The following is a 26,823-nucleotide window of genomic DNA, read 5'->3' as shown; positions in this document are numbered from 1 at the left end:
ATTTCAATGCCATGTTAAATGCAGCCTTATTATACAGTACTTCCTTCAACACTCCAGTCAAATTGGCTTCCTGCAGTTCTTCACACATGACATTTCATTAGCATTTTTATGCTTTGTACTAGCTGATCCCCAAGTTTGGAATGCCCTTCTTCTTCACACCTCTGCCTCTTGAAATCCCTAGTTTCCTTCAAGAGTGGCCGTCTGCGTGAAGTCTTTCCTCATTCCCTACAATGTTAATGCTCCCTGTACCACCCCTTGCCTACAGAAAGCCTTGTATCTGCTTTCTAGGTGTATGATGTTTTGAACATACTTAAATATGCACAGATTATTTCCCCCTGTAGAATGGAAACGAAGTCAAGAACAGTTTCATTTCAATGTTTGTATCCCCTACCACCTAGCATGGTACTTGCTACATAATAGGTGCTTAATAAATGCTGCTTGATTGGTTGTTCAGGTAACTGTAGGTTCCTGAAATCTGTTCCAACAGAGGGCAAGTTCTGGTACGTCATCCAAAGATGGAAACACTTTGAGAAGAACCCTGGCCATGGGCTTCACATGTATTGCCTAAGAAGTACCTGGTTAAGTTTGGAGAAGTTAAGAAACAAAAAGCTGACAACTAAGTGAAATATTTTTGAGGCCACAGTACCTCATAAAGACCATGTGCTAAGGGGAAGAGGGGCTGTGATCTAAATCGATGAAGAACATATTTCTTTTTTTTATTAATTAATTTTATTTTCAGTGTTCTACAATAACTACCATATAACTTAGATTATTATTTTCCCCTCCCTCCCCCCTCCCTCCCTGAGACAGCATACAATTTTGTGTAGGTTCTACACACACATTCCTATTAAATATATTTTCATTATAGTCATGCTGTGTTGAAGAATTAAAATAAGTGGGAGAAATCATCTAACAAACCAAAACACAATACACACACACACACACACACACACACACACAAATCATCTGCTACATTCTACGATTGAATTCCATAGTTCTTTCTCCGGATGTGGAAGGCATTTTGCCTTAGAAGGCCACTGGGAATTTTTTTTAAGTCCTTGCATTGCAATGAAGTTCCAAGTCTACCAGACAAAACTCTTGCACACTGTGGTCGTTGCCGTGCACATAGCTCTCCTGGTTCTGCTCCTTTCGCTCAGCATCAGTTCGTATAAGTCTTTCCAGGCCTCTCTGAAGTCTTCCTGTTCATCATTTCTTATAGCACAATAGTATTCCATTACATTCATATACCATAATTTATTCAGCCATTCCCCAATTGATGGGCATCCCCTTGATTTCCAGTTTTTGGCCACCACAAAGAGAGCTGCTATAAAAGAACATATTTCTGCTAATGAAATCACAGATGTTTCAAAGACTATCAAAGTTTCAGACTTGGACCTTACCATCAGCCAACATGCATTTATTAAGCATCTACTGTGTGTGGCCCAGAATGTGCTAAGCACTGATAATACAAAGAAAGACAAAATTATGAAGCTCCCATGCTAATGCAGGAGAGAAAACGCAAACAACAATATGTGTATGTGCATGTATGTGCACACATATAGAGATGTATGCATGTGTGTGTACACACAAGGTAAATATAGTATCAATATGTTTCTCCGTTTTTGGAGAAAGTGGGTAAAGATTTGCCGACAATCCCGTGTTGGGGGAGATTGGCTGTAAGCCTTTACCCACTTCTTATTACTAATTTTCCTGGCTTTTTAAAATCTTTTCTAAAGACTAAGCTGAATCTCCGAAATCATAGAATGAATTTTGGAGCTGAAAAGACACAGAGATTAGCCATCTATTCAAATTACTTGCTTTACACATGAGGAAAATGAGACTCAGAGAAATGCAAATATTTTGCTCAACTCAGTTTGTTTTTAGAATCCATCCACCAACCAACAGGCATTTAAGGATCTGCTCCTTGTTAGGCATTGTGTTCTAGGCACCAGAGATACAAAGATGAAAGTGAAATAGATTCTGCCCTCAAGGAGTTTATATTCTAGAGGGGGAACAATATGCACATATGTACTGGTCTAGACAAAATAGATACAACATGCTATTTAGAAGAAGGGGTACATGCTGGACAGTCTGCAAAGGCTTCTTATGAAACATGGCACATGGTAAGTCTTAAAGGAAATGAGGAATTCTAAGATGTAGAAGTGAGATGGGAGTGAGTTCTAGGAATGAGTGGTGGCTAATTCAGTGGTTCAGAGACAGGAAATGATGAAGCATCTTGTATGAGAAATAGCAAGAAGTCCAAATTTACTATTCTGAAGAATGTATGAAGGGGAGTAGAAAAGGCAAGAAGGGCAAGTTAGAGCTGGGTTGTGGAGGAATTGCAAAGGAGTTTATATTTCTTAATAAAAGTGAAAAGAATGCAGAACTTTGTATCTCATAGTTCATACTTTTTCTACTTTTAAAATCATCTGCCTTCCCTAAGGAATATAGGTGTTTTAAAAGCATTAAATGGCACTAAATAGTATTATGGTGATTGTAAAGATTTTAAAAAGTAACAGGAGTGGGATTTAGTTAAGTGAAGGAGCTCATTTCAAATCAGGGATTTGGACATTTCTGGAATTCTGGTTTTCTGTTGATTGGATCATAATTCTACTTTAAAGACTTTAATGCCATTCATCATTATTTCTATCATTTGCAGATTACCATGTAAAGTAACAAAACTCACAATTACTGAATATCAAATCTGAGTCCTACCTTATCCACACCCAAAGCTTTAAATGGCCTCAGGATTAAGATATACCACTATAAAGTAAAACCAAAGCATTTATTTTGGGCACAATATGTAGTGTATTGATAAGTTTATCATACAGGTAGGATTTCTTTTATATTTCACATCGTACCTGAGCAGGACATAAAGCACAGCTGTTTCCAATGAAGTCCCTTTAAGTTTGTTGATCTTTGCCAAGATTAATACAAAAAATAGCTGTTATACCTGATTTGTAGGACACTAGATCTATCATAGACCTTTCTCAGGGTTTAGGAGGAAGTTGGATTTTGGCCAATGTTGGCCTGTGGCCAATAAAAAAAAAATGTCACGATTGGTCTGTTGGGAAACTTGTTATTAAAAGGAACTATTACCCAATAAAGATGGGTGTTTTTAGCGTGCCAGTCTCCTGCCTTCCAAAGTTCTCTGTTGATTATATATAATAATAATACAATAAGAAGATCAAGAAATGTATTAAGTAGCTATGATATGAAGACATTGTGTTAGGCACAATATTGTTTCAAAAAATGAAACAGTCCTTTCTTCTTGAAGGAGCTAACTTCCCATGGGGGATGGTGGAAGAACATATATAAAACAATCCAGTGTGAATGTGTGTGTGTGTGTGTGTGTGTGTGTCTTTTTAAAGTTCTCATTTCTCAACTATATAGAAAATTGAGCCAAAGTTATAAAAAGCCATTCCTCAGTTGATACATGGTCAAAGAATATGGAGAGGCAGTTTTCAGAAGAAAACTCTGTGTGTGTGTGTGTTTGTGGATATATATGCACAATATACATTTGTACATATGTGTATACATACACACATATATGTCTATGTCTATATCTATATCTAGAAGGTGATCTCAGAAAAAAACCACTAGGTAGGAAAGGGCAGGTAATTTGGGGGGAGAGAGACTAAAACATGCCTCCTGAAGATTTTATATATACATATACATATGTGTGTATAACTTGTATATAAAATTTATTTAATTAAATATTTTCCAATTACATTTTAAAAGAATTTTTAACAATTACCAATTACACATGTGAAATAATGCAAAACATTTCCATATTAGCTATGTTGCTAAAGAAAACACAGACAAAAAACTCAAGAAAAATAAAGTTTTGGGTTTTTTTTTAAACATGCTTCTGAATTCATCAGTTCTCTCCCTGGATGTGGATAGCATTTTTCATCACAGATCCTTTGGAATTATCTTAAATCATTGTGCTCATCAGTAGCTAAGTCCTTCCCAATTCGTTATTTTTACAATATTGTTGTTAGTGTACAATGTTCTCCTGGTCCTGCTCATTTCAATTTGTATGAGTTCATATAAGTCTTCTCAGGTTTTCTGAAATCATCCTGTTCATCATTCTTATAGCACAACAGTGTTACCTCACAATCTTATAACACAACTTGTTTAGCCATTCCCCAGTACATGGGCATCCCCTTGATTTCAATTCTTTGCCACCCCAGAAAGAGCCACTATAAATATTTTTGTACAAATAGGATCTTTTCCTATTTCTTTGATCTCTTTGGGATATAGACCTAGTAGTGCTCTTGCTGGATCAAAGGATATGCACAATTTTATAACTCTTTTAGCACAGTTCCAAATTGTTCTCCAGAATGATTAGACTAGTTCACAACTCCCCCAGTAATGTATTAGTGTCCTAATTTTTCCCCATCCCTTTCATTTTCCTTTTCTGTCATATTAGCCAATCTGATAGGTGTGAGTTGGTATCTCAGAGTTATTTTAACTTTCATTTCTCTAATCAATAATGATTTAGAGCATTTTTCATATGACTAAATATATTTGATTTATTTCTTTGAAAACTGCCTCTTTATACCCTTTGGCCATTTATCAACTGGGGAATGGCTCCTTTTATAAATTTGTTTCAATTCTCTATATAGTTGAGAAATGAGACCTTTATCAGAGAAACTCTGTAAAATATACCCCCCCATTTCCTATTTTCATTTTCATTTTGGCTGTATTAGTTTTGTTTGTGTAAAAGCTTTTTTAAAATTTCACACAGTAAAAATTATCTATTTTACCTCCTGTGATCCTCTCTATCTCTTGTTTGGTCATACATTCTTCCTTTATCCACAGATCTGACAGGCACATTCTTCCATGCTCCCTTAATTTACTTATGATATTACCTTTATGTCTAAATAATTCATCCGTTTTGACCTCATCTTGAGATACAGTGTGAGATGCTGATCTATTTCTAATTTCTACTAAACTGCTTTCCAGTTTTCCCAGCAATTTTTGTCAGGTGTTGAGTTCTTACCCCAAAAGTTTGGATCTTTGAAGTTATCAAATATTAGATTACTTCAGTCATTTACTACTGTGTGTTGTCTGCTTAGTCCACTCCCCTGATCCCACCACTCTGTTTCTTGGCCAGCACCAGATTGTTTTCATGATCACTGCTTTGTATTATAGTTTGAAAACTGGAACTGTTAGGCTACCTTCCTTCACATTGTTTTTTCATTGATTCCTTTCATATTCTTGGCATTTTGTTCCTCCAGAAGAATTTTATTATTTTTTCTAGCTCTATAAAATAATTTTTTTGGTAATTTGGTATGCCACTGAATAAATAAATTAACTTAAAATTAAAATTGTCATTTTACAAATATTGGTTTAGTCTACCCATGAACTATTAATATTTCTCCATTTGTTTAGATTTGGTTTTATTTGTGCAAAAAAATATGTTTTGTATTTGTGTTCACATAATCCCTGGGTTTGTTTTAGCAGGTAGACTCCCAAGTATTTTATATTGTCTACAGTTATTTTAAGTGGAATTTCTCTTTCTTTGTCTTGCTGCTGGATTATGTTGGTAGTATATAGAAATCCTGATGGTGTGCGTGGGTTCATTTTATATCCTGCAACTTTGCTGTTAATTATTGTGTGAAGCTGTTCATTGTCTCAACTAGTTTTTTAGTTGATTCTTTAGGATTCTTCAAGTATACCATCATATCATTTGCAAAGAATGATAGTTTTGTTTCCTTGTTGTCTATTTTTATTTCGTCAGTTTCTTTTTCTTGTCTTACTGCTATAGGAAGAACTTCCAGTATAATACTGAATAATAGACGTAGTAATGGATGTCCTTGCTTTTCCCCTGATGCCTTTGGGAAGGCTTCAAATTTATCCCTCTTACAGATAATGGTTGGCTTGATTTTAGATAGACACTACTTATCATTTTAATCATTTTTTTTTAACCATTTTTTTTTATTTAACTTTTAACATTTATTTTCACACAATTTTGGGTTACAAATTTTCTCCCCTTTTATCCCCTCCCCCCCCCCAAACCCGAGCTTTCTGATTGCCCCAGTGACCTATCTGCTCTCTCCTCTATCCTCCCTCCCTGCCCTTGTCTGCGTCTTCTCTTTTGTCCTGTAGGGCCAGATAGCTTTCTTGACCCCTTAACCTGTATTTCTTGTTACCCAGTGGTAAGAACATTACATTTGGTCCTAACACTTTGAGTTCCAACTTCTTTAGCTCCCTCCCTCTCCACCCCTTCCCCTTGGAAGACAGGGAATTCAATATAGGCCATATCTGTTTAGTTTTGCAAATGATTTCCATACTAGTTGAGTTGTATAGGACTAACTATATTTCCCTCCATCCTATCCTGTCCCCCTTTACTTCTATTTTCTTATGGTCTTTTCCCTCCCCATGAGTGTCGACCTCGTGTTGCATTTTCCTCCCCATGCCCTCCCCTCCATCCTCCCCCCCACCCTGCTTGTGCCCCTGTCCCCCACTCTCCTGTATTATGAGATAGGTTTTCCTATCAAAATGAGTGTGCATTATATTCTTTCCTTTAGTGGAATGTGATAAGAGTAGACCTCATGTTTTTCTCTTGCCTCCCCTCTTTATCTCACCACTAATAGGTCTTTTGCTTGCCTCTTTTATGAGAGATAATTTGCCCCATATAACTTCTCCCTTTCACCTCCCAATATTTCTCTCTCACTGCTTGATTTCATTTTTTTTTTTAAGATATGATCCCATCCTCTTCAATTCACTCTGTACACTCTGCCTCTATGTATGTGTGCGTGTGTGCATGTGTGCATGTGTGTGTGTGTGTGTGTACTCCCACCCAGTACCCAGATACTGAAATGTTTCAAGAGTTACAAATATTGTCTTTCCATGTAGGAATGTAAACAGTTCAACTTTAGTAAGTCCCTTATGACTTCTCTTTGCTGTTCACCTTTTCATGGTTCTTCTTCATTCTTGTGTTAGAAAGTCAAATTTTCTTTCCAGCTCTGGTCTTTTCATCAGGAAAATTTGAAAGTCCTCTATTTCATTGAAAGACCATTTTTTCTCCTGAAGTATTATACTCAGTTTTGCTGGGTAGGTGATTCTTGGCTTCAGTCCTAGTTCCTTTGACTTCTGGAATATCCTATTCCATTCCCTTCTATCCCTCAATGTAGAGGGTGCCAGATCTTGTGCTATTCTGATTATATTTCCACAATACTTGAATTGTTTCTTTCTAGCTGCTTGCAGTATTTTCTCTTTCACCTGGGAATTCTGGATTTTGGCCACAATGCTCCTAGGAGTTTCTCTTTTTGGATCTCTTTCATGCGGTGTTCTGCGGATTCCTTGAATATTTATTTTGCCTTCTGGTTCTAGAATCTCAGGGCAGTTTTCCTTGATAATTTCATGGAAGATGATGTCTAGGCTCTTCTTTTGATCATGGTTTTCAGGTAGTCCCAGAATTTTTACATTGTCTCTCCTGATTCTATTTTCCAGGTCAGTTGTTTTTCCAATAAGATATTTCACCTTATCTTCCATTTTTCGAATCTGCGCGGTATGTTCTGAGATATCTGTCTTTCTCGAAAAGTCCTTAGCGTCCATCCGTACCATTCTAGATTTGAAAGATCTATTTTCTTCAGTGAGCTTTTGAATCTCCTTTTCCATTTGGTTAATTCTGCTTTTGAAAGCATTCTTCTCCTCATTGGCCCCTTGCACCTCCCTTGCCATCTGAGTTAGGCTAGTTCTCAAGGTGCCAATTTCTTCAAGATTTTTTTGATTCTCCTTTAGCAGGGAGCTGATCTGCTTTTCATGCTTCTCCCTCATCCCTCTCATTTCCCTTCCCAGTCTTTCCTCCACCTCTCTAACTTGATTTTCAAAATTCCTCTTGAGCTCTTCCATGGCCCGAGCCCATTGGGTGGGCTGGGACACAGAATCCTCGATTTCTGTGTCTTTGCCTGATGGCAAGCATTGTTCCTCCCCATCAGAAAGGAAGGGAGGAAGTGTCTTTTCTCTGCTAAAATACCCTTCAATAGTTTTATTTCTTTTCCCTTTTCTTGGCATTTTTTCCAACCAGTGGCCTGACCTCTGAATGTTCTCCTCACACCCACCTCGCCTCCTGGTCCTCCCAGCCAGTGTTTGGGGACTGAGATTCAAATGCTGCTTCCAGCCTCAGGGCTTTTGGCGGGGGCAGGGCTGCTATTCAGTGTTAAATTAAGTTCAGGTGGTCAGGGGCAGGGCCACCTCTCTGGCTCAATTCCCTCAGGGGGTTTATTGCACAGACCTTCCACAATGGATCCAGGCTCCCGCCCGTTTGGGGAGCCCCTATCTGCAGCTGCCTCTCAGCTTCCATCTCCTGGGGGGGCCCGAGCCATGGGAGCACCCCACTCCCCTCTCAACCCGCCAAAGAGACTCTCTCACCTACCCCCGTCAGTCACCTGTTGGTGGGGGGGCCCGTGCCGCCGCTGGAGATCCTGTCTCTGGAGCCTTCTCAGATCGGTGCCTCTCGGAGCCACGGCCGCCACTGCCGCAGGTCCGGGCTGGGCTCCGCGTCTGCAGCGTGATGGACCTTTTGCGAGAGGTTTGCAGGTCCCTCTGTGGGTGGGGGGACCCGCGTGGCCCCTGGAGATCCCGTCTCGCAGCCCTCTCGGATCTCTTCTCCTCGGTGTCGTGGCCGCGGCGGGACTGCACTCTGCTCCCCGTCCCGGCGCCCAGTCCAGGGCGCGAAGGACCCCCCGCGAGAGGTTTGCAGGTCTCTCCGGAGCAGAAATCTCCCTCGCTCCAATACTCCGTGGTCTCTGGGTGCAGAATTCGCCCTGGCTTGGTCCCCTCTAGCCGCTCGGTGGTTTGTGGGCTCGGAGCTGTGTGTATGTGCGTCTTTCTACTTCGCCATCTTGGCTCCGCCTCCCTACTTATCATTTTAAGAAAGGTTTCATTGATTCCTCTACTTTCTAGTGTTTTTAATAGGAATAGGTGCTGGAGTTTGTCAAAGACTTTTTCCACATTTATTGATATACTCATATAATTTTTGTTGCTTTTGTTATTAGTAGAGTCAGCTCTGCTGATAGTTGAACCAGCCCTGTATTCCTGGTATAAATCCTATGTCATCACAGTGTGTGATCTTTGTGATATGTTGCTATAATCTCTTTGCAAGTATTTTATTTAAATTGCATCAATATTCATTAGTGAAATTGGTCTACAGTTTTCTATTTTTACTCTCCTTAGTTTAGGTATCAAAACCATATTTGTGTCATAAGAAGGAATTTGACAGAACTCCTTCTTTACCTATTTTTTCAAATAGTTTATATAGTATTGGAACTAATTGTTCCTTAAATCTTTAGTAGGATTCACTTGTAAATCCATCTGGTCCTGCTTTTTAGGGAGTTCATTTATGACATTCATTTTTCCCTTGAGATAGGGCTATTTAAGCATTTCATTTTCTCTTCTATTAATCTGGGCAGTTTATATTTTTGTAAATATTCATCCATTTCATTTAGATTGTTAGTTTTAGTGACATATAATTAGGTAAAATAACTCCTCATAATTGCTTTAATTTCATATCTTTGGTGGTATATTTGCCCTTTTCATTTTTGATACTAGTAATTTGGTTTTATTCTTTTTTAAAAATCAAATTAACCAATGACATCTATTTAATTGATTTTTTCATAAAACTAGCTCCTAGTTTTTTATTAGTTCAATTTTTTAAAACTTTCAATTTTATTAATCTTCGAGTTTCAGACTTTCCATTTTGGTGTTTAATCGGGGATTTTAAATTTATTCTTTTTTTAGTTCTTGTAGTTGCATGCCTAATTCATTGATCTGCTCTTTTATAGATGTACACATTTAGAGAAAGAAACTTCCCCTTATGTGCTGCTTTGGCTGCCTACCACAAATTTTGTAATATTGTCTCATTGTTGTCATTCCCTTTAATGGAATTATTGTTTCTAAGATTTGTTCTTTGACTCACTCATTCTTTAGGATTCTTTAGTTTCTGATTAATTTTTAAACTATGCTTCCAGTCCTTCATTAAATGCAATTTTTATTACATTATGGTCTGAAAAGGGTACATTTAATATTCACACTTTTCTGCATTTGGTTGTGAGGTTTTTACGCCCTAATATGTGGTCAATTTTTTGTGAAGGTGCCATATACAGTTGAGAAAATGGTGTACTCCTTTCTATTCCCATTGTTTTCTCCAGTCTATCATACCTAACTTTTCTAAGATTCTATTTATCTCCTTTACTTCTTTCTTATTTATTTTATAGTTAGATTTATCTAGCTCTGAGAAGAGACAGTTGAGGACCCCCTCTAGCACAGGCTTGGCATTTCCTTCTGTAATTAATTTAACTTTTCCTTTAAGAATTTGGATGCTATGTCATTTGGCAAATACATATACATATATCCAGTATGATATACATCATCCCAACATATTCAACTCATTCCCATGCCCTCTGTCTACATATACGCCTTCTAACTGTCCCAACAGTGATAAAGCTCTTAGAGGTTATATAACCTTATTGAGTCTCTTATGATTTCTCTTTCATGTTTACCTTTTTATGCTTCTCTTGAGTCTTGTATCTGAATGTCAGATTTTCTATTCAACTCTAGTCTTTTCATCTGAAATGCTTTGAAGTCCTCTATTTCATTTAATTTTCATTTCTCCCCTGAAGTATTATACTCAGTTTTGCTGAGTAGGCTATTGTTGGTTCCCAACTCTTTTGCCTTTCAGAATATCATATTCTAAGCCTTCCTGTCCTTTAGTGTGGTAGCTGCTAAATTTTGTGTGATCCTGACTGTGGCTCCATGGTATTTGAATAATTTCCTTTGAGCTGTTTTAAGTGTTTTCTCTTTAACCTGGGAGCTCTGGAATTTGGCTATAATATTCTTGGGAATTTTCATTTTGGGATCTCTTTCAGATGCTGATCCCCCCCCCCCCCCCCATTCCTATGCTATAATCTGGTACTAGGATATTGGAGCAGTTTTCCTTAATAATTTTTTGCAATATGATGTCAAGGTTATTTCTTTGATCGTGGCTTACAGGTAGTCCAATAATTCTTAAATTATCTCTCCTATTTTTCCAGGTTAGTTGGTTTTACAATGAGTTATTTCACATTTTCTTCTTTTTAAAAAAATCATTTTGGCTTTGTTTGATTGTTTCTTGATGTCTCTTAGAGTCATTAGCTTGCACTTGCCCAATTCTATTTTTTTAAGAAATTATTTCCTTTAGTGACCTTTTGTACCTTCTTTTCCATTTGGCTGATTCTGCTTTTTAAGGAGTTATTGTCATCATTGAATTTTTGCACCTCTTTTTCCATTTGACCAATTTTTATTTTTAAGAAGTTATTTTTTTCCAGTATTTTTGTGCCTCTTTTACTAAGTTGATGTCTTTTTGTAATTTTCTTCCTTTGCTTTCATTTATTTACCTAATTTTTCTTCTACCACTCTCATTCCATTTTGAAAATTATGTTTAGCTCTTCCAGGAATTCTTGTTGGACTTGTGTCTGATTCATGTTTTTTTTTCTTTGAGGTTTTGCTTGTAGTTATTTTGACTTGTCTCCTTCTGAGTCTATGTCTTCATCTTCCCTGTCATCATAGCAGCTTTTTATGGTCAGGTTCTTTTCTTATTGTTCACTTATTTGCTATCCTATTTCTTGATTTTGAACTTTATATTAAAGAGGGTGGGGAGGGGCACTGTCTCAAACTTCAGGCTTTTTTACACTGCTGTTTTCAGAATTAGTTCTACAGTTTGAAAGTTTTCAATGCTTCCAAGGTGCTATGATCTGGGGAGAGATGTTGTCACTGCTCTCCTAGTCTTTACTCTGGTCCTTAGCCAGGAAGGTCTCCTGATCCCTTGGAGCCAGAAGACCTTCCTCGAGGTACCTGATTCCCTTGTAACCAAAATTGATATTACCCCTCAGGTTTCTACTTGTTCTTTGACTGAAAGTATTCCTTCCCTATGCTGGAATTATGACCCACTAATGGGTATAGGCAATGGAGTTGCCAAATAGTGTCTAATCCTGTATCCAGTGCTATCACGGGGGTCTCCTGTAACTTCTTTCTGACAAGTTTCCACATCCCCTTACCATCTCTGGTAAGCTCCTGAAGAGAGCTCTTAAGAGTTCCTAAAATTGCCTCTGCTTTTGTCTCCACCACCTTGTCCCGTCATTGGTGTTTCATGAACATAGGTTTTAGGTCAACCTCAACCCAGTGCCACAGATGTTTCTTTCCAACCTGCTAAGTTTTCTTGGGCTAAAAGAATCTCTCATTTTGACCTTTTGTTGGCTCTGCCACTCCAGAATTTCATTTGAGGCATTATTTTAAAGTAGTTTGGAAGGCAATGTTGGGGGAACTGAGCTGAGCAGTTTCTCTATTCTGATACCTTGACTCCAACCCCAAAAAGTCAGAAAATAGGTTTTGAGCTGGGTCCTGAAGGAATGAAGGGAAGCCAATAGGATGATATAAGGAAGGAGATCTTTCTAGGCATATACAGCCAGTACAAAGGCACAGAACTGGGAGATGAAGTGTCTTCTGTGAGTCTCAGCAAGAAAGCTGGAAAGATAGAAGGGGTCCAGGTCATGAAGGGCTTCACCTTTAATGGAAGTGAAGGGACTTGGGGTATGGGGAGCTTCCTGCAGAAGGTCAACATGCACTTATTTATTATGTGCCATCTGAGGTGAATCTTGAAGGAATTCAGAAAAGGCCAAGAGGCTGAGGTGAGGAGAGAGAACATTCTATGGACATAAATAGAATGTCTTATGTTAGCAACAGTAAATAGGCCAATGTAGCTGAATCATGGAGGGTGTGGAAGGGTGTACAATTCAAGAAGCCCAGAAAGGTCAGGCTGTGAAGTCCTTTAAATGACTGAGAAATTTAATATTTGATCCTCGAGGTCAAGGAAGCTGCTAGTATTTACTGAGTACAAGAATGACATGGGCAGGTCCTTCACGTTAGTGAGATCAGTTGGGCAGATGAGTAGAGAATGAACTAAGGTAGGGAGAGACTTGAGGCAGTAAAACCAACCAGATGCCACACAATAGTCTGGTAAGAGGTGATGAGGAGAGGATACAAAGCTGGGGGCAATGGCAGAGGAGAGAATAGGAAAGATTATGTAAACGTAGAAATGACAAAATTTAACAACTGAATAGCTGTGTGGAGTAAATGAGAGAGAAGGACTGAGGATGACACTGATGTCGTCAGCACATAGAGACACAATAAATATAGAATAACTAATTTTATACTCATAACAACCTAGTGAGGCATTTAGGACAAATACTGGTTTTATCCTGTTAGAAGATGAATACACTGAGTCACTTGCCTGTGGCACATTAGGTTAAAGATGAAGCTAGAACTAAAATCCAAATTTTCTTAATGCAGATACTGCCTTTCAGTGACACTCTGTACAATGTGGCAATCTGAAAAAGGCTACTTCCTTATTCAGTTTATAATTCAAAGATACAAGTGTTGAACATCAAGTTAACATAGATGACAAGCAAAAGTAACTGTTACTAAGACTGGAAGGAGACAGGAAATGATTAATGAGATACAGTGAACCTCCCTCTGCCACTACCCCATTCTAGTAATGCTCACTAGACATTTTCTGCCTGATTTTTCTTTTTGACCAAATGGAAATCATTATTAAAATAAAGAAACTCTGGTTGTTTTCTCAGTTGGTTCCTTGAAGACTGTATTTAAAATGTGTGGAGGCTTCTGTAGTTCACCACGTGCCACTTGGACAGGTGTGCGATTTATTGAATAAGGCTTCACCATCTCTTTGTACCCTAGTTTGGCTTGATGAGATAAGCACACAGGCAATTTTCTTGCAGAGAATTATATCATTGTCAGGATCTAAATGGGATGTCCTTGGTTTGCTTATACAGCCAAATGATCAAGGCAGCTAGTTCCCCAACCCAAAGGGGTATAACCAGAAAATAGACACTTGATTTGACCTTGGAATTAGTAGTACTTGAAGTAGACCGACCTTGTCCAGAGAAGTAATTCTTATCTTTGAGTGTCTGAGGCTAGATTTGTATCCAGGTATCCCTGACCCCAAATCGAGCTCTCCATCCATTATACCACACTACCGTTCCATCCTACGTGTAGACAAAAGCAGTCGTATTCCTATTGATGCTAGGTAAGAACCACAGGTCTAAATACTTACTAGTCTTTTATCAGAAGTTCTAGATACAAAAAGTTATTATCCAAAAAGTAAATTTTCTGCTATGGTATGGAAATGATTACAATAGGATTGTCTTTTTATGACTGCTGTCTTACACAGATCTCAAAGTACTTCGTTACCTTTTATATAGCACTTTATACTTCATTATAGTACTTCATATTTTATTAGCATTTCTATAGCACTTTAAGGTTTATAAACCCTTTAGATATCCTCTCATTTTATCCTTATGAAAAACTGGGGAGGTAACCAATCAGTTAACAAACATTTATTATGCACTTACTGTATGCCAAGTATTGGTTATTGGGGATATAAAGAAAGGCAAAAACCTGCCCTGAAGGAACTTAGAAGACATGTCCTCAAATACAACATGAAGATAAATATGTACAAACTTAGGAAAATGGAGATAGTATCAGAGGGAGGACACTAGCATTAGGTGGGATCACAAAAGACTTCCGGTAGCAGGTTGCATTTTAGCTGGGACTTAAAAGAAAGACAGGAAAGTCCGTAGACAGAGATGAGGAAAGAGAGAATTCCCAGCATGGGTGACAGTCACTGAAAATGCATCAAGTCAGGGTAGATAGTGTTTTATGTGAGGAATACCCAGTAGTCCAGTGTCATGGGAGTGCTATTATTAACCCCATTTTACAGATGAGGAAACTGAGGCTGCCAGAGGTTAGGTGATTTGCCCAGGATTCACATAGCTAAAAATGATGATAGCTAACGGCTGTATAATGGTTACTGTGCACCAGGCACTGTGGTAAATACTTTATAATTATCTCATTTAATCTTCACCACAACCCTGGCAGGTAGGTTCCCTTACTATTCCCATTTTACAGATGAGGAAACTGAGGCAACTTGCCCAGAGTTCACACAGCTACCAGGAGTCTGGGGCAAGATTTGAATTCAGGTATTCTGACTTTCGGTGTAGTGCCTGGCACATAGTAAGTACTTAGTAAATGCTTGTTCAATTGATTTGACTCTAGGTCCAGCACTTTCCCCACTATGCCACCTAGCTGTCATGAATGAAATGAAAAAACCAAACACACACACGTGTGTATTATATATTATATATACATTTATGTATTATGTACATGCATGTATATATGTGTTACATACACATATACATGTATCATAATATAGCCAACATGGATGGTCAAACTATATTTTTCCATTGCTACTAGAAATGGACAGTTCCACCAGAATGTAGAAACTTCACCCACATACAAGTATTGCTTTTCAATAGTGCCTCAGGGCAAAAGTGCTCCTTAATGATTTGCTTACACATGTAGATAAGACTCAGAGATCACTGGATCCAGGCAGAAGCAGATAAACGTCAGAAGGCTAGGTGGTGTCAGGGACAATGGCCATCCCCATTCTCTGGGTTCTTTTCTCCTGCTCTGCACTGTCATGGATCACTTAGTTAATATAGGAGGGAAACAGAGTCCTTTTTTTTGAAAAGGATTATAACTTTCCTGAAGCCTGGGACTCTGGGAGGCAGGGCTTTCCCCCTGCATAATGACCTCATTTGTTTGGGGCTGAGTCTTCCAGGAGTTCTGTATAAAAACAGCCCTAAGACAGTGGAGAGCCTGAAGATCATCCTGCTTGCCGCGGTGCTCCCACTGGGAGCACGTGGGAGCATTTGGCTGCTTCCAGAGAGGCTTTTCCACTGAGTGAGAAGAAAGGAAAATCCTGCGAACTACCTACGGGAGACAGAGCTGTCCTGAACATGCCAGCCCAGGGCTTCAGTGCAGCTCGTGCCACCGTGCTTATCCTTTTCTTAAAGGTGCAAAGCTCTGTGCCAGCACCCCATAATGGTAAAGTTTCTGCCTTTTTTCTTTATTAACCTTCCTGCGCTCTTAGACTTTGTGCATAGAATCACTGATCAGAGGAATTATTTGATGTCATATTAAATAATACAGTCAGCTCTTTTCCTCACCTAATGGGGGTGGAGAATAGTAATTTATAACCTAGAACAGTAAATAATCAAGTTGTTTTGTTTTTTTTTTTTTTAGTTTTACTTAGAATGCATTACTTAAGGTGGTGGGAAGAGGAGGTTAAAAGCAGAAAACCAATTTACTAATTATGTTTTAATCATCCATAATGTTAGAATTAGTATTCATTCCCTGGATATAAACTGAGCAAGAGATAGCTTGGGAATGTGCTGAACAGTGGGGAGAAATTGCTCTGAGACTTCCAACAGGCTGTTCATAATCTACCTGTGGACAGTAAAGAACTGACTAGTGTTTTATGATGCTCTGACTACTAGGAAAATTGAATATTGGTTTGGGAGATCTCAGGGACAAGATTCATTCCCTCAGGGGATAGATTTTCATGCCACAAACTTCATTTAAAGAAGAAGGGATGGTGCATATGAATCCCAGTCATTATATGCTCTGAAAGGACCTCCCCCCCAACACACATACCTTGTTTTGTTTTGTTTTTCTGGGTTTAGTCAGTGCTGTAATATTTAAAAACAAGACTGGGGACCTGAAGCTTAAGTTGTGAGCTCCAGGTATGGGTCAGTGCATTTTGCTGAATTGCCACATTGTGTATGTGTGTGTGTGGGGGGGGGGGGGGATTGGGGAGGGGTGGCACAGGTTTCAAGTTGTTTTTGAAAGAAGAGAAAAGTGCCAAACTTTATCTGCTGGAGAGTGGAGGATGGGGAATCTCTCCAATGCCCAGGGGAAAAGACTGACACTTATGGATAGCTCATGGATAATTCATGGGTATTTCATGGATAATTCATAACGGTTCATGCCCTGTGTGCGGTATGCTGTGAGACTGTAAGCCTGGGTCATTTGTGGGCGCTACAGATCCAGAGGCTTTACACCTGCCCCCAGCTAAAACATATGGTATGTTTTGCTGGCTTGGCAGGGGAGCTCAAAATCACTTCAGTCCCTGATCAGAAAACTTGTGTGCCTTCTTTCTCCCCTGGAGGTCAGCAAGGAGACCTGAGTGGCAGAACCTATTGTTAGTAACTTTAATGAAACTAAGGCATTATTGCCTGCTTCATATTATCTTCTGGTAAGAAAGGAACGGCTAGGAGATGGGAGAAAGAAGGGATATAGAAGTTTAAATGAAAAGGGGCGAAAGTTGAAATATACTGTGTGTTGAAATCTTGTTAACTCATTTCCCCCCTGCTTCAAGATAACAGTAGTAAACTAGATTTATATTCAGCTTAGGACCCCCCCCCCCCCCCAAGCCCCCTGCCTCCCTTGTCCTCATTTCTTTCTCCTACACCCTGGAATGAAGGACCTTTCCCCTTGGAGGGGCAGCTACCTCCCATTGCCCCACTTGTCAACGAAACAACTTTCCAAAGATTTGAAATGAGTGGAGGGGGAGCCTGGGGGAAGGGGAGAATAGATCAGGGAAAAGAGCTCCTCATCTCACCTGCCCTTAGCCAGCCTTATACTCATTTCTGGTCATGAAACATATGTTCACAAAGTTGGGCCTCCTCCTTGACCTGGGCTTCTCAGTTCTTTCAAAGCCTCTGGGCATAAGGTCCAACATACCTGTACCTCCCCTCCCCCTCCAGGGGTGTAGGACCCTGCCATGGGGGTGGAGGTGGGAAATGCAGCCTGGTAGAAACTGTGGTTTGTTCTCTACCTACACTTGACAGCTTTTAATTCCTCCAGCTGCTAGAATTGGTGAATGGCAAAGAAAAATGCATGGGGGATGGTATGAGTGAGAGAGACATGAAGAAAAGGTGAAATGTGAAGTCCTGGGCAGAGAAAGCCTTGAATTGTGGCTTTATGAGGCTGTTTAGGGCAGGTTTCTAATGAATTCTGCAGAGCCAAATCTTGTCCAGCCTAAACCAGTTTGTACTGTGTTTCAGGGTGAAGAATTAAGTTTGCAGCTGGGCTGCTCTGCCTTCAGCATAGGGTTACATCGAGAAAGTTCCAACAGGGGTACAAGGAGCTCTCGGTATTCTGGACCCTGTGACCTGGATCTTTACAAATCAGTTTTTTTTCCAAAACACACCCAGGACGTTCTCCCTGCCCAGTCTGTAGCAAGTTTGCAGGTTCAAACAGGCATTCAAGGTTGAGTTACTCAAGCCTTCCTAAATCACTGAGATGACCTTCCCCACAGAAGGCCCTACTAGTCTGGAGAAGCTAGACTGCCATGAGAAATTTGCTTCGTGCAGGTTCAGCCTTATCCTTAGACATCAGTTTCCCTTATAGCCCAGGTTCATTCTTCAACATCTTATATCCAGGGAGGAGAAGCAGCCACTCTGGGAAAAGCTGCTTTCAGTAAGAACCTTAGCAGTCTGTTTCAACACTACAGGTGTGTGTCAGCTCTGGGCTGGCTGGATTTGGCATTGATATGTATCTATAAAAGTAGGCAAGTCTAAATCCTTCTGACTCAGTCCTTATTAACTCTGGTTTTTCTTTAGACTGACTGTGCTTCCTTTCTGCACCCCACCCACTCCCGAATCCATCCAGGTACTGACATTTATTCCCCACCCCTAAGCCCCCGACTGGAGCCTGCCTTCCCACAATCCCTCACACACCCACCAAGAGCCTCAGAGAGGACAGCTCCAGAGGTTGGCTTATTATGCCACTCACTTACAGTAGCCAATCCCCAACCTTCTGTCAGTCACCAGGCTGACTCCTCACTCTCCCTGACATGAGATGTGGTCAGAGCGGTCACTGAGGTGTTTTTAGGCATTCCTCAGTTGCTTCTTTCTCTATCAAGAGCCTCAATAAAAGAAAAGGTTCAACCTGGTAAACTTCTAGTGTTAGCCACAAACGATCCTCTCGCTGGCAGTTGTTTAGTTTGTGGCAGGTGCAGTTTAAACATTCAAGCTAAGCGTGGACTAGTCAGGGGAAAATTGGCTGTTTACTTGGTGGTGAGGGGCCAGGTAACTGGCACTTATGGTGCTTCTCCAGGGGAGCAGTAGAGTGGAAATACCTGGAAGATTCACCTGATGGGAATTTTGCAAAGCTTCTTTTGTGAGGGTAACTGCCATATGTTTCTACAAACTACCATCATCCTTAGTAAGACAAGCAAGCAAATGTTCAGGGCATAAGATAAGACAGTAAAGGGGGGTCTCCTGCTGTTTAGGTCTTGGGGAGTCTTTTCCCTTTGCTCTTTTGCCCTATTTCTGCTAAGAGAAAACCTGTAGTCACGAAACCATAGGAACTCACTTGAAAAATTTTGCTTCCCCAGAATTGCAACATCTTCTTTCATGACAGTGGAATGCTAAAACAGTTCATCTGGCCTGCATACAGGCAGTAGAATGAGGAGCCTGGTGGAGTGGATACAGTGGATACAGAAAGACCTTGGTTGAAGGTCTGCCTCTGACACACATTGCAAGTCTTCTTAACCTCTCAGTGCCCCCAGAAAACTCCCTACAACAAGCCGTAGAGAAGGTGAAGATCTCCACTGGTACAGGAAGTTCCTTACTGGGACTATTTGATGACAAAATGATAGATCCAGTCTCATTCCCTCCCCCAAAATCTGCAAAACTGCTCTTAGGGAAACTTAGTTTGATTCCTAATCCACCAAGAAGATTTAAATTCACGCCAACCCCCGGGCACCCCAGTATCTGTCCCAAAGAGGAAGAGAAGCCTTGCTTTCCTGGTTGGTGACTGCCTCTTCAGGAACACTATTTCAGGAAATTCCCAGCCAGGCTTCACTTCTCCCCCCCTGCCTCCTGCCACCTTCTCCCTTTCCTCCACAACCACTTCACCTAACCTCCCTCCTTATACCCTTTCAGTTAAGAGAGAGCAAGCAGGCTTCATGAAGAGGAAAACATTTGAGCTATGTCTTCAAGCATAACTAAGCTTGCAACAGATGGAGATGGGGTAGGCAGAAATAAGGGTAGTCTAGGCATTGGGAAAGGTATGATGCTAAGAAAGTATATGATGTATTTGGGGTAATGTTAATTAATCTAATTTTTCTGGAATGCATTTGTATAATCAAGCAATCATGGGAAACAGGGCTGGAAGAGCAGGTTGGAACTAGATTAGGGAGGGTCTTGAATGCCACACTAAAGAGTATAGCCTTTATCAGGTCAACAGTGGGGAGTTAGAGAAGGTCTTTGAGCAAGGAAGTGATGGGATCCTATTTAAAAAAGAGTAACCTGGTAATTATGTAACATCCTAATCATGTAGGATGATTTGTAGGAGGATGAAATTAGGGCAGAGAGACGAGATGGGAAGTTGTTTAAATGTCCTGGCAAGAAGTAACAAGGATGGCAGTAAGAAAAAATGGAAGCAGAAGAGGCTTTAGGAAATGTGATCAAGGGCAAGGGTGTATGGACTGATTTCAGTAAGTGCAGGGGGAGCATGACCTCTTAATGTAGGACAGAGAAGGAGGAAAAAGAATGGCTGAAGATATAATAAAATATGAAAGAGACAAGACTTTCTTCTACAGGTAATCTGATCAATGGGATAGATGTTGGAAGAATGAAGGGAAAAGGGAAGGAAAGGCTGAAGGCTGGGATGGCCAAAGTGACACAAAGGCTCTCTGTGGAAGAAACAGAAGGGGCCAGAATTTTCCTGTAGATTCCTTGCCATAGGCTACAAGTACCCTTTGTTATTGGGGGTTACGTTTAGGTATGTTTATATAACTGAAAGGAGCCTTTGAGATGATCAAATCCAGAAGTGTTAACTATGTGGCCCCCAAACACTCCTGAGTGCAGTCAAAAACCATATTAAAATGTAATTGGGAAATATTTAACAAAGTAAATAAAAATAAAATAAAATATGGAAAATACGGCATTGTAAAACCAATATGTGGCTCACAGGGGTCCTTAGGTATGGATTAGTGGCTTCCTTTCTATTTGAGTCTGACACCACCGGTCTTGTCCCACCTCATTTTATATATGAGGAAACTGAGGCTCACAGAAGCAAATTGTCTCTCCCAAGATCACAAAGGCAATATGTGGAATGAAGAGTCTACTATCCCTGGAAAATCCTTGAAGGGAGAACTAGATAACCAGAAAGTAAAAACTTTCCACTTAAAGATTCTCTGAAATGCCCCTTGAGGCTGCACTCATCTCAAGTAGCTAGTTATTCCCAAGTCAAGACAGAAGCAACCAAACAGATGCAGGTTCCTGTTTAGGAGCCCAGGAAAAGCAGACTTTTAAAATTCAAATTTCTGATCTGACAAAGAAGCACACCAACTTGGCTGCACCTGAGCATCACTCTTCATCTTATTTTAATTCATTTTCAAATTAAGTTGGTCCTGCTTAGTCTTCCCTCTTGATTATCTCATCAGCTCTCATGGGTTCAATGATTATCTGTCTTTATGTAGATGACTCCCCAATCTGTCTATTCAGCCCTGATCTCTATGCTAGACTCCAGTCAGTCAGGCCACAAACATTTAGTAAGCATTTGCTTTGTGCCAGGGACAGTGCTAAGCACTGGAGATTCAAAGAGAGGCCAAAATTACCCCTGCCTCAAGGAGCCCACATTCTAATGAGGGAGACAACATAAAAGTAATTATTATCTGCCTGCTAGAACTCTCCATCTGGATTCCCATAGACAACCCAAACTTGCTATGATCCAAGGTGGAATTGTGGTAATGATTCCATATTTTCCTGAAACTCATCCTTCTTCCCAGAAAAAGCACTACCACTTCCCAAAAAGATGGCACTACCATCTTTCTAAGCTTCTAGGCTTATAGTCTTGGAGGTCCTTGACCCTTCCCACTTTTTCAGCCCTTACTTCTAATCAGTTACCAAGTCTGGTTGATCTTACCTCAATACCATCTCTCTTCTCTCCATTCACCCAAACCCTACCCTTATTCAGGCCCTCATCATGATTTGAATATTCCAATAATGTCCCATTTGGTCTCTCTTCCTCCAATCATCTCTTCCTTTTTCCATTCTGTCCTCTTATAGGGACTAGACCTGTGATTTCTTTAGCATAGGGAGCTCCCAGGTAAGGAAATTCCTTCTACCAATGCAAGTTGGTACTTCTATACAATTTATAGGCTTAGAGAGCTGCCTGAAGTTCAAGTGACTTCCCAGGGTCATACATCCAATAAGCATCAGCCAGGTCATCCTGGTCAGTTCTCAGTCTACTAGACTACATTGCCATATTCCCAAAACATAGATCTATATCTGTATTTACCCTGTTCTAGAGTCATCAATGGTTCTCTCTTGCCTCTTAAGTAAAATTAAAAAAAAAAAAAAGATTCTTAGCCTGGCACTGCTTTGTCAGATCTGGTTCCTGCATACCTTTCTGATCTTATTCTATATCATTTTCCTTCACACACTTAATATTCGAGTCAAACTTTGCCTGGCAGGTGTTCTTCGTCTCCTTTTCAGGAGTGGTCTTCCATATGTGGAATACAGTCTTTCCTCACCATGTCATAAAATCACTGGCTTTCTTCAAAGCATAGATCAGGCATTGCCTCCTAAACACGACATTTCCTGATTCTTCCTCCTTCCTCCAGGTATTGACACTTTTTCGTTCTCAAAATTATTTTGAATTACTTTGTATATAGAGTCCTCCTCTCCATTAAAATATAAGGTGCTTGAGGATGGAAGTCATTTTTGTCTTTTACATTCCTAGAGCCTGAGAAGCAGTGTGGTAGAATGGAGAGAGAGCCAGTGCTGGAGGTAGGAAAATCTGAGTTCAAGTCTTGCTCCTGCCACATACTAGCTGTAAGACCTGGGCAAGTCACTTTAACTTTTCCTTGCTCTAGGCCCTGAGAAGACGATAAACTGCAGACCATTTCATTGGCTCGTCTGCTTTAGCTGAAGGAGTTCCTTTACGGGAAGTTGCCTATGCCAGTGAAATCTCAAGTCCAGAATTAAAAAAAATCTCAAGCCCTGAGAATATTGCTTTGAACCTAGCTTGTTGAATGGAATTAAAATTTTCTGACCTGAGAACTTCACCAAACTATAGAATCTCAGAGTTGTGAGGGACCTCAAAGGTCATCTAGTCCAAATCAAACCTGGCCAAGGATCCTTCCTACTTTTACCTAGCAAGTGATCATTTCAGCCTTTGCTTCAAGACCTCCAGAGAAAGGACAGCTAGATGGTATACAGAGGATGGAACACTACACTCAGGAGTCAGGAAGACCTAAGTTCAAATCTGACCTCAGACCTTTATTAGCTGTGTGATTCTAGATAGGTCATTTTACCCTCTGCCTGCCTCAGTTTTCTCATCTGTAAATTGGGGATGATAATAGCACCTAATTCCCTGGGTTGTTTTGAGGATGTAAGAAGATAATAATTGTCAGGTACTTAAAGTGCTATATGAAGGTAAGTTGTTATTAGTAGCATTTTTTCTAGATAGCGCATTCTACTTTTGTATCATGGTAAGTTTTCCTATCACTCTTGGGAAGCTTTTCCTCACTTCAAACCTACAGCTACCTCAGTGAAACTTCCACTGATTGGTTTTGGTTCTGGAGCCAAATAGAACAAGTCTAAACCTCTTCCACACAAGAGTCCTTCAGATACTTGAAAACAGCTGTAATGCCCCCGAAGTCATATTTTCTCAGTATTAAAAATTCCCTGTTCTTTTAACTTGTACTTACTTGTTTTAATTTTGTTTTGCAGGATCAAAGTGGACCTATGTTGGTAAGTAGTGAGTTTTAATTGCTATCATCAGGAGAGAATTGAACTAGAGAGGATGGCAGGAATGAAGATGACATAGAGATTCTGAAGCAAGTAGGGAGATACAGTGTGTGGGGGGGGAGGGGAGCGTGCTGATCAGTACACTCAGCAAGAGTAATGAAATAACCCTGGCGATGGCCTGTTGAGAAGCACAACTGCTTTCGTTAGTAAATGAAAATACAAAGGTTTCTATGAAAGACTGGTTCTCTGTGAGGTTCCTGTCGCTCAGGAGGTGTGTGTTACATACTGTTCTCCAGGGGCCTGAACAGCCTCGGTTATCAGGCTGCCTAGGGCTCTGCGTCACCAATGTCATGGCTTCCAAAGCCTCATAAGGATTCCATTGAGAAAGGAGTATTCCAAGTTACAGATACTGGGCAGGTAGCCTCTAGAAGGGAATGTACGAAAGTGGTAGCTCTGTCTTCACTGGAGATAGTTTTACTTTCTATTTAATAATGAATAAAGGGATCCTTTCTGAAATTTTGGCTCAAGGGGGAAAGGACAAAAGATTTTGCTCTGATGATTTTGCTGCTACGTATGAAAAAGGAAGCTAGCAGTTCTTATGTTCAGTCCTCAGGCACCTTATCTGCCCAAGGCTGAGGAGAAAGTTTGGGTGATTACATTTATAGGAATCAGCTTAATTCCTGTCACTACCCTGTCACTCCAGCATCTGATCTGTAGGCAATGACGTTTTCACAGAATTGCTATTTAATGCCAAAGTTTGTTCTTGATCTTGATCTCCATTATGACCAGAACTGCAAGACCAGAAAAAAATCAGCTTGCTTGGTGTGTGGAAATCAAAAGAATGTGTTATTTAATGGCTAGAGCAGCATTGGGAAGTAAAGAGGAAGCATCACTAATTTTTCTTGTGATCATAGATAGGAGGCAGGGTTCGCCAATCACAGTGGCTTTACTTGTAGAACAAGGATTATTAATAATGACTTAGAAATGGTGAGAGAAGTGAGATAAGAGAAGATAGATGCAGGTTACTTTGTTATAAAGAGCAGGAGGGCAGAACTGGGGACAGTGGCCTAGGGAGCATCAAAACTGCTAACACCCAAGATCAAACAATTCATGAAAGAGACCTCTTTCCTTTGATGCAGCAGAAGTTGGAGATATAGGTTTTCATGACGGTATGGTAATGTTCTAGAAGGGCAGCCAACTCTTGCAGTGGGAGGGAGCACAGTCTGGGGAGCGAAATGTTTGACTTCGATTTCCAAAGCAAAACCTCAGCAGAGTATTGAGAGAATCATACTGTAACATTTATTTACCTATTTTAATATAATAGAAAGCATACTGGTTCTAGAGTAAGAGTGATTCAAATCCCATGTGTGAGGCTCATCACCTAGGCGACCTTAGGAAAGTCTCTCCCTGGGTCTTAGTTTTCTAATTTATAAAGTGAAAGGACTAGAGCGATTTTAACAATGCAATCTCGTGATATTTACATGGTACCACGTATGTCTACACATGTATATGTGTGCATGTGAATATACACATGCATATATACAAATACATATGCACATGGTACCCCAAAAGACAATGCAGTTTTAAGCTATTAAAGATTTTGGGACACCCTGTATCTATAAAATCTCATTTGAACCTCAAAACAACTCAGTGAAATAGGTTGGACTGGCATTGTTATCCCCATTTTACAGATGAAAAGCATCATGGAGTACTGGATAGGGAGCTGGCCTTGGAGCCCAAAAGACCTGAGTCGAAGTCTTGTCTTTGACAAATTACTGGTGGCATGATCCTGGTCGCTTCATCAAACTTGCAGTGGTCTAGGCCAGAGGGGTCAAGCATGTGGCCAGCAGGCCACATTGCAAAACACGACACTCTTCTGAATGCAGCATGAAACAGATTAAAATGTAATTGGGAAATATTTAACAAAATAAATAAAAATACAGGAGAACACAGAAAATGTGATAATGGCCCCATTTCTGTCTGAGTTTGATACTCCTGTTCTAGGCAAGTCAACTACAAACTGCAGAGGAGGGGGTGGGCTTGCATGGGTTGTGGCATTTTCCTCAGCTGAGAGTTTCACATACCAATGAAATCACAGGCCCAGTACATATCCTGATCTAAGAAAACAGGAAACCGAGGGTCATAGAAGTCATTTGCCTATATAGCTCGTAAGCGTTAGCCAGGTCTCCCTGACTCCAAGGGCAACGTCACATAACCTATCACACAACCAGTCTGATACTCTGCAGCTTGTGGCTTATGTGGCACGATGACATTCATTAGTATGCTTCTCTGTGTCTCTTAGCCCTCTGGGCCTCTCTAGTGTTTGCCTGAGATATAAAGGACATTGGACCAAGTGACTACTGGACTGACAAAACCTTGATCTTTGATCATGCATATACTCACAGAGTACAATGGACAGGATTGAAGAACCCAGGGAACTAAAGGAAAGCTTTGTTAATTCCAGATGGTCAGAGAATAGGTTCTTTCTTACATGTTGCTTATCCCCCTCAAGGTTAGTTGCTCTTGGCTCAAACGAAAATGTCCAATATCCTTTGTGTTTTCCTTTGAGGAGACATTCTTTCATGAGAGGTTAATAGTTCTTCTTTGAAAGAGAGTATAGCCCTAAAGTATTAATACTATTTAAGTTAACATGTGCATTTTCTTTCATGTGCCTTATGGTATCAGCATTTCCTCAGTCCATTCCCTCCACATGATCCCATTTAAAGATCTCATTCTCATGACCTCTCATCTCATCATCATCGTCATCACAATAATAGCCAGGAATTTATGTAGCTCTTTAAGGCCTGAGAAACATTTTACAAACATTATCTCATTTTATGCTCACCACAACCCTGGGTTGTAGGTGTCATTATTATCCCCACTTTACAGATGAACAAACTGAAACAGACAGAAGTGAAATAACTTGCCCAAGGTCACACAGTTATTAAGTGTCTGAGCTTGAATTTGAACTCAGGTCTTCTTCACTCCAGGTCTAGCGCTCTATCTACTGTGCTACCTAGCTGTCTCAATAATAATAGCTAGAACTTATATAGCACTTTAAGGTACAACACACATTACAGACATCTTATTTTAGCCTCCCACCAGCCCTGGGAAGCAGGTGTTATTATTATCCCCATTTTATAGATGA

General features: G+C 40.1%; 1 protein-coding gene across 7 annotated transcripts in view; it reads left to right on the top strand.

Annotated features, from left to right (window-relative positions):
• Window positions 1-26,823, top strand: part of CA12 (carbonic anhydrase 12) — a 250,157-nt gene that overhangs the window by 161,811 nt on the left and 61,523 nt on the right. The window contains exons 1-2 of one of the 7 annotated variants that reach the window (XM_072613374.1): window positions 15,299-15,954; window positions 23,658-23,678. In XM_072613374.1, the coding sequence (XP_072469475.1) occupies window positions 15,867-15,954; window positions 23,658-23,678 (109 nt within the window). In that variant the 5' untranslated portion in view covers window positions 15,299-15,866. Of the gene's footprint in view, window positions 1-15,298; window positions 15,955-19,017; window positions 19,513-23,657; window positions 23,679-26,823 lie in introns of those variants that run through there. The other 6 variants (XM_072613358.1, XM_072613379.1, XM_072613363.1 and 3 more) reach the window with 6 other exon arrangements.

Source organism: Notamacropus eugenii, chromosome 1, assembly GCF_028372415.1.
Source record: "Notamacropus eugenii isolate mMacEug1 chromosome 1, mMacEug1.pri_v2, whole genome shotgun sequence".
NCBI classification, from domain to species: Eukaryota; Metazoa; Chordata; class Mammalia; order Diprotodontia; family Macropodidae; genus Notamacropus; species Notamacropus eugenii.
The sequence above is the reverse complement of the archived record's forward strand: the minus strand, read 5'-3'. Positions and strand labels throughout refer to the sequence as shown.